The following is an 8890-nucleotide window of genomic DNA, read 5'->3' on the forward strand; positions in this document are numbered from 1 at the left end:
AATCTTACCCTAAATCTTACACTCTTTATCCTTGGGGTCAATTTGACCCCAACTAAATAAACCCTCAGAAAATGATTATAATTAATATTGTTACCCAGTTTTTTTTGTGACAGGTACTTAACAAGAGTGTAATAGCCACCACCAAAAGCCCTACAAAACAATTCCACCCCCCCCCACACCCCTTTATGAACCTTGGAACCCTGGCTGGCAATATTGCTACTTCGGTTTTCACGTAAGTAGGCTTTATTACACGGCTACTATTTGCACTCATAGACGTTTGCATTGCAAAGGCTTCTGACACGTTTTGCGTGCGTGACGTCATCATAGCAGCTGCACAAATGTTTCTTTTAACGGCACAATCGTAGCACTAACGATTGAGACCATTTTGGTGAGATTTAGACTTTGATGGGGTGCTGGGCAAGGGGGCAGGCGAATTCCCGGAAGTAGAAGAATCGACGTAGGCTGGAGGGACCACCTCTCTGCTAACTCCCATAGAAGTCCATTCATTCTAGGATTTTTTTGAAATACCATAACTTCATATAACATATATCCTGTGCCGATATTGTAGCTTCTGTGTAATCCACATAAACACTACAAAGGCAAAACAGACTCCACTACCTCGTCCGTAACGTTGGTTACCCGTAAGAAGAATGGTTAGCTTGTTCGGTTGGAGGGAAGCTAGCTTTGACGTAATCTCTCTTTCGCGCCGTAGGGAGATAACCGTATTGTTTGGATAAGAAGCTCAGTCTACCATTCTGTCTATGACGGTAACTCATAAGCAAAACCTAGCATACACGACCGTATGTTAAGGTAAAGCCAAAGATCCTTGATTACTAGCTCCGCTTTAACCCTCTCTGGTAAAGCATTACACAGAGGCAACCTAATAATAATAAAAAAGTAAACCTAATTTTTTTTTAAAAACGGCACTAATCATTACAGAGGTTTTTGACGGATTGACCGTAGGTCGGAAAAGTGGAAAGAAGATTAGCTTCAAGGCTATAACTTTTTTGTTTTGTTGACTGTTTTTGAAGATGATCATGTATGGTAGCTTCAACATTAACACGACTTGGTGAGGATGATATTAATAATAATACATAAATAAATGTTTAACTTTGATGACTTTGAAGGCGAAGGAAGTGTGAGAAGAATTTCTGTGTATCTATCATATGAGTTACAAGATTCAGTTCGATGGCTAACGTCACGAAGTTAAGTGTGAGTCTGCGCAGTACTGGGGGGGACCAACTGAAAAATCGTTCTATTTGACTCAGTGCCCTCCCATTGAAAACGACGGAGTCTGTTCGTCCATTTCTTTTACTGTCTATGGTGCTGGGTGACCTCATGCGTGTAACAAATAAAGCCTGATAACTTAAAAAACCGAAGTAGCACAAATGTTTCTTTTAACGGCACAAATCAGCACAAACGTAGCACTAACGATTGAGACCATTTTGGTGAGATTTGGACATTGATGGGGGGCTGGGTGACGTTATGCGTGTAACAAATAAAGCCTGATAACTTAAAAACCGAAGTAGCACAAATGTTTCTTTTGACGGCACAAATGAGCACAAACGTAGCACTAACGATTGAGACTATTTTGGGGAAATTTGGACAAGTATGGGGGGCTGAGTGACGTCACTGGTCAGAAAATGTAAAAGTTGAATTACTTAAAACCCTTAACAGCACAAACGATAATTTTTACGGCACAAACCGGCACAAACGTAGCACAAACGAATAGCAGTGTTTTTAATAATTTTTGAATAACATGGGGGGCCAGCTTCACGCAGGTAAACGTTGCTTGGGGTCAAATTGAGGGTTAAAACCTTAGCGCAGCTGAAATAATGCTTAGGCTGATGTTAAAGCGCATGCGATGTTTAAAGCCATACACAACGGTAAATTGGAACAAAACTAAAGGTTTAAACTTTAGCCTTTATAGGGCTGTTCAAAGTTGTCCAAATTAATAGGTCATACTTAGGCGTTGTTGTAGTAAAGATATTGCATGTAGATGTTGTACTATATAGGCTACTAAATTTTTAGGTCACTAATGCACGAACAAAACCGGGAAATGGACAAATATTATCAAGGCTTTGAATGTTTCCGTCTGTACACGGGGGTGTCTGTAGATTGGTGTGCAACGCATTCATTCATGCAGGCCTGTGGTCATGCATGCGCCCTTAAAATAGCATCTGCATTTGCGCCACAGACTTTAGACCAGGGGGCTCTATTTTAATGGTCTGAAACGGAAGTGTCTTTGCGCAAAACGCAAGTGACTTTGTGGGCGGATCTTGGGCGCTGATGCTATTTTATGAGGAACTCCCTGGTCTGTGGCGGAATTGTTTTCTGAAACTGCAAAATATCAACAGTGAACAGTTTGCGCCGGAACACGCCCCGTCTTTTCGCTGAACCGCCCCGGTGGGCGCAATCGAATTCCCTAATTTACAGGCACGTACCTGTGGAGGGAAAATTCCAATATGCGCTGACTGCAAAATAGGAAAGACAAAAGCGCGAGTATACAAAGTCAATTGCGCTGGGACGCACGATAGAGCCCTCGGTGTCTTTTATGACTAAATGACTAAGCATAAGCCAATACTTGGAAAGATCAGTGCTCTGTAGGCTACAGTATGCATGTAAATTGGTAACATTAATGTTTGGTAGCCTGGGGCATGTTCACAGACTAACTATTAGTGGGTTGCGACTGGCAGGCCTATCTAAGAGAAAATCCAAACAGCTGGTCAAATTCTGCTCCATATCAGCTGTTATAGGCAGCCTTGCTGTGTGGCGTAGGCTATCTTTTCTATACCCATGCACCCAAATAAAGTGTGTGTGTGTGTGTGTGTGTCTGTGTGTAAGCCACAGATTGAGGGTTGAGCCTCTCTTCATACCCTGGTATCTCCTGTGTGCTAAACTTTCATGTCCTGAAGAAAGTGGGTAGATAAACACACACACACACACACACACACACACAAAATAATTGAGTCCTGTTTGTAGGGTACCTAACATGTCCCACACACACACACATACACACACACAACAAGACCAAGCAGACACACATTCACACACATACACACACACAAAACTTGATACAGTGAGACAGAAAGATAGTTCCCAGAAGTCTTTTAAAAGTAAATAAAAATAAAACATAGAACAACTTGCTGCTTCAGTGGTGTTTTTATGTGTGTGTGAGAGAGAGAGAGAGAGAGAGAGGAGTGTGTGTGTGCCACGGTGGCTCTGCCACTATATCTCTGTACTCTCAGAAATCCAATAAGGGCCGATATGCTGGCTGTTATTGCGGTGGGCCCATAAACGTGTTGGGCTGGGGACAGCCTTTAATGGCAGGTGTGTATATTTGCCTCTGACAGCTTTATATCGCAACGCCAACTAAAATAATTAGAGCGCCCTGGGGAGAGCAGACTCTTTTACACACACTCTCTCACACATTAGTCAGCACCGTTAGATATCTACCTTTATGTGTGTGTGTGTGTGTGTGTGTGTGTGTGTGTGTGTGTGTGTGTGTGTGTGTGTGCGTGCGTGTGTGTGTGTGTGCGTGTGTGTTTTAGAGGGGGGGGGGGGGGGGGGGGGGGGGGGTCGTTTGGTTGTATATTGGTTGTATACATGGTTTTTAAAATGTCAAAATCACCTTACAAATAAACAAATAAAATATGAGAGGTATGGAAGGAAGAGGAAAGAGAAAGAGAGAGAGAGGTAGAGATAGAGAGAGAGAGAGAAAGAGAGAGAGAGGTAGAGATAGAGAGAGAGAGAGAAAGAAAGGAGGGTGTAGATAGAGATAGATAGAGAGAGAGAAAGAGAGGAGGGTGTAGATAGAGATAGATAGAGAGAGAGAGAGAAAGAGAGGAGGGTGTAGATAGAGATAGACAGAGAGAGAGAGAGAGAGGAAGAGTGATGAAAAGACATGATGAAAAAAGTGATGCAGCTGGTGAATGCGGCCTGGCTGCTGTTAATGAGGCTGCATTGATAAGGCTATTAGTCATCCAGCACAGAACCAAAACAGAGGAGAGGAGAGGAGTGGAGGAGAGGAGTGGAGGAGAGGACAGAGGAGAGGAGATAAAGGGGGAGAGGAGTAGAGGACAGGGGAGAGGAGGAGAGAGGAGAGGAGGGGATAGGAGAGAAGAAGAGTGGAGATGAGAGGATAGGAGAGAAGAAGAGGGGAGAGGAGGGGAGAAGAGGAGATGAGAGGATAGGAGAAGAAGAGAGGAGAGGAGGGGAGAAGAGGATATAGATAGATAGATACTTTATTGATCCCCAAGGGGAATCAACATGAGAGGATAGGAGAGAAGAGAGGAGAGGAGGTGAGAAGAGGAGATGAGAGGAGAGAAGGTGAAGAGAGGAGAAGGAGAAGAGAGGAGATGAGGGGATAGAAGAGAAGGAGAAGAGAGGAGATGAGAGGACAGAGAGGAGAGGGGAGAGAAGGAAAGGAGAGAAGAGTAAAGAGGACACACTGATTGTATATCCACAAACACACACACGCACACACAAACACATGCAAGCAGGCGCACGGACACACACACACACACACACACACACTGTAGAGAAGTAAAGCAATCTCTACAGACATCAACCAGTAGAGCAACTGATGCTGCCCTCTCTTATCATCTTTTGTGTATGTATTACTGTATAATTACCATAGTGGCATTTCTCTATGCAGTAATGGCTGTGTGCAGCACAGTGTGGCATTTCTCTGTGTGCTAAAGACACTGAGAATTACGTGATAACCCCCCCCCACACACACACACACACATCTGTGTAATGACTTTTCAGCTCAGTAGTTCAAGTTCACCACACATACATCACATTAACGTAATGGATGCCTTGCCTTGTTTTGGAATCGTGGCATCATATGACGTAAGTGGTGTCTACCACACAGCACGAGTAACCCACTACAGAGACATCTGGGGACCTCAGCAAACACACACATGCACACACACACACACACACACACAGTTGGAGAACTGCATGATAGAGTGGGCTCTAGAGAGAGAGAACTGAAAGGAAAGTCTCTGATTTTGTTGTGATGTATGTATTCTGTAACTGTGTGTGTGTGTGTGTGTGTGCGCGAATGATGTCTCTGGAGAGGAAAGTTCATTAATATTTCTCCCTTATGCGCAGTTTTCTTTTCCTCATGTTACCTTTACAGAAAACACACACACACATCAGTATACACACACACACACACACACACACACACACAACTCCCCCACACCCGATCACGCAGCTGTTCTCACCTCACCTCAGAAACAAGCAAGTTGCCATGTTGCCATGGTAATGGCCGGATGCTGTTTCTGAGCAGGAGAGTGGTGGGATCACCCAGCGAGGGAGCGTGATGAGAAAGAGAGGAGGATGGAGAGAAACAGAGAGGGGGAGAGAAAGAGAGGAAGATGGAGAGAAAGAGAGGAGGATGGACAAAGAGAGAACAATAGGAGCGAGAGAACAGTAGAGAGAGGACGAGGAGGAGGAGGAGGAAGGCAACAGACTGACTCATGCAGTTGCCTGACCACATCACTTGCATCACAATAGTTAAGTTGCCTGGCAGCTGAGTCACACACACACACACACACAAAAAAACTTTCAGACTCAAACACACAATGTGCTTGAGCAGCATGACTGCAGACCCACTATGTCCACTGCTCGGCTGTGTTGGAACCTTAGACTGTATAAATAGGTTGGACGTGACTGTGATGTGTGTCTGCGCTGATCAAATCAACACCACACTGCAGCAAAGAGCAGAAATAAAAACACTGGGCTGGAGTATAGTCCTGTTTCATTTAAGGCCACATACACAGATACAGAAGAATACATCAGCATACAAAACAATGAAATGTTCTTCATTTACACATTATCCAATGTGTAATAAATAAAAAAAAAATGTTCATAAGATAATCATTTACACTCTAGCACATGCATGTCCTTTCAAATAATATACACAAAACAATGTCTGCAAAATGTATATTCATACTGTATATGTGTGAATAGTATAGACAACTACAAGAGGCACAGGTTATTTAGTTTAGGCATAAGGCAAACGTCATGATAACAATGACTGCAGAGGCTATTGGCCAAGCTCTCTCAGAAGTATAGTACACAAACTCTCACAAAAGGTATAATACACAAGCTCTCACAGAAATATAATATATACAAAAAGCTCACACTGCCGTACTGGTTGGTGCTGAAATTACCATGGCGATTACTTGAAAGACGTACAGTGCAAACCAGATTATGAATGAAGGTTAATTGGCCAATCGGTGCTAGACGTTCACTGTGATTTCGATGGACAAAACGGCAAAGCAATAGTGAAACAAAGACTCGACATAACTGAACACACAAAACTGAACACACAAAACTGGACGTGGAACAATGAAGAGAACACAGACAGAATATAGCGTATGTGTGTGTGTGTGTTTGTGTGTGTGACAGGCTTAAGGGGAGTGCCATAAGAGTAAATATATGAACACACACTGAACAGCCACTGTGGAGAAAGCAGAACACACACACTGCATGCTCATCTTACATGCACACATTAGATACCACAGGCACACATACTACAATTTTTATTTTTCAATTTGCAAATGTCTGGCACATTCATTAGATACCACAGCCGCGCACACACACACACACACACACACACACACACACGCACACACACACACAGGTCCCTGCAGTACTTGGTGTGACATTATTCCAAACCTGTTTTGGCCTCATCGGAGCAATCTGTCAATGCAAATAGGAGGCCTATTTCACACTTCCCGGGAATATGAATGTGACTTGCATCTGCTATTAGTTATGCCGACCCCAAACCACCGTGCCAATTACACCATGCAGCGGCACCGGTAGTGCCGAGAACCTCCGGATGAGTAATCTGGGACAAGGTTCTCCGGTACTCCAATTTGGGGAGGAACGACGCGGAACAGCATACGTGTCGTCTTGTTTGGGGAGCTTCTATTTTTGATGCTGGTAAATATTTATGATGTGCGTGCGTGCGTGTGTGTGTGTGTGTGTGTGTTTGTTTGTTTGTGCATGGCATGCTAATCAACCTCGGAACACGGCAGAGTTTCCACAGTGACACATGTCAAAACAGTAAACACAAAAACAAAACAAAATAGAGTAAAAGGAAAGACAAAAAATGATCCAGATTAAGTCTTCCTCGCTGAAGAAGCAATCAGGAAGTGTTTTTGACACATGCCTTCAAAACCAAGCGGGCGTTATCCGAGTGCTTGGAGGCCGGGCTGAGATTGTGATTGGCCTTGGGCTCGGGTTGCTATGGACACAGGCCAGCAGGCTGGATGTTTCATCTAAGATGCTGCACGTATTTGGTAGTTAGCCAGGATCTGTCAATCACTTCAGCGCTCTCAGGGATTCAGAGAACATTAGGTCACTCAACAGAATGGTCCTTCTCTGGCCATTGGGATCCGTATGACTTAGTCCTAATGAACCGAGAGTCATTTGAAGTTTGATCTCCACAGCGTTTTCCTGTGTGTGTGTGCGTGCGTGTGTGTATGTGTGTATGTGTCTGGGGTTCTACTCAAGGGTGGACGATGTGCCTCAGTGCTTGCGAACAGAAGCGACAGAATCAGGTTCCTCAATTTACGTAATCTTGACACACACACACATTTATGCATACTTTAAATGCAAGGCGGTTGTGGTTGAGGATGAGGCCAAATTCAGCGAGGATCGAGCACTCCCATATTAAACAATGACACTCCTCTTTCCTTCCCTCCCTCCCTCTTTTCTCTCTCTTCTCTCATTAACTCTCTTGCTCTCTCTTTCTTTCCACACTTAATCACACGCCACGCACCATAAACTTTACTGCTCCTGCATAAAAACTCAGTCTCTCTCTCTATGTGTGTGTGTGTGTGTGTGTGTGTGTGTGTGTGTGTGTGACTCAGCAGTGCAAACATACTGTTCCCCCCTGGGGGCTCTTCAGTGCTCCTTTAAATGCACAGCCCGTAACTCTATTTCAACAAACATGGTGCTTATGGATCATGGTAGGGACTAGGAAGGGGTACAATCTGATTGGCTGATGAGTTTAAATATCAACAACCTTTCGCCAGAATCACAGACTGTGGCTTTAAAGCCCAGCCACTAGTAACCAACCGACTCTAACGGAGTTTAAAGTTCCATAAAGCCAACTAAAATGTGTACCATTAGAAACACCTTTAAGACATTCCACACCAGGCCTCCTCATTCTGACTGATTGTACATGCAGTGCACAGCAGCACAGGGATCTGAAGCAGTGTGTGGTGTGTTAGTGCACAGGGATTGGAAGCAGTGTGTGGTGTGTTAGTGCACAGGGGTCTGAAGCAGTATGCCGTGGTGTGTGAAACTAATCAGGCAACTGGGTGGGCTCTGGCCCACATGAGCCCCGGATCTGTTGAGGAGTCGTGCACTGTCTTGAGTATTTCTGATCGTTTCTGTGAGTCTTTCTTTATGAGTGTTGTTGGGATGTCAGAGATAGACAATGTTCTCCTCCACGCCATCCTCCCCAACCTCCGTTTCCATGGTGATGTACGGGTCCAACAGGAAGGGGTGGGAGTAACTCGGAAAGGTCGTCCCTGGTGACCAGCCCTCCCTGCCGATGCTGGACATGCTCAGTTCTGTGAAGACAGATGATCAGACATCACCAATCAATCTTTCACTAACGGCAGACATCAACAACCGACATCCTTTCATCACACAGCGGCGCACATTCAATACTGAGAATATTAATGAGAGCGGAGAGCAATGAGAGAAAGACAGAGAAAGAGAGAGTGAATGACAGAGAGAGAGAGAGAAAAAAAGAGAGAAAATAGGAAAATGAAAGACAAAAAGACAAAGAAGAGAAAATGCAGATAGAGCATTGTGAGACAGATAGAGAGAGAAAGAAAGAGAGCAAGAGAGACAGAGA

At 44.3% G+C, this 8890-nt stretch overlaps 1 protein-coding gene across 1 annotated transcript in view; it reads right to left on the reverse strand.

Moving 5' to 3' along the window:
- Positions 1 to 5753: 5753 nt before the first annotated feature.
- The window catches only part of arhgef28a (Rho guanine nucleotide exchange factor (GEF) 28a), an 85117-nt gene continuing 81980 nt past the window's right edge, over positions 5754 to 8890 (reverse strand). The window contains exon 36 of the mRNA XM_042059403.1: positions 5754 to 8600. Coding sequence (XP_041915337.1) covers positions 8452 to 8600 — 149 coding nt within the window. The 3' untranslated portion in view covers positions 5754 to 8451. The remainder of the gene's footprint in view (positions 8601 to 8890) is intronic.

The sequence above is a fragment of the Alosa sapidissima genome, chromosome 13 (assembly GCF_018492685.1).
Source record: "Alosa sapidissima isolate fAloSap1 chromosome 13, fAloSap1.pri, whole genome shotgun sequence".
In the NCBI taxonomy this organism is placed as follows: Eukaryota; Metazoa; Chordata; class Actinopteri; order Clupeiformes; family Clupeidae; genus Alosa; species Alosa sapidissima.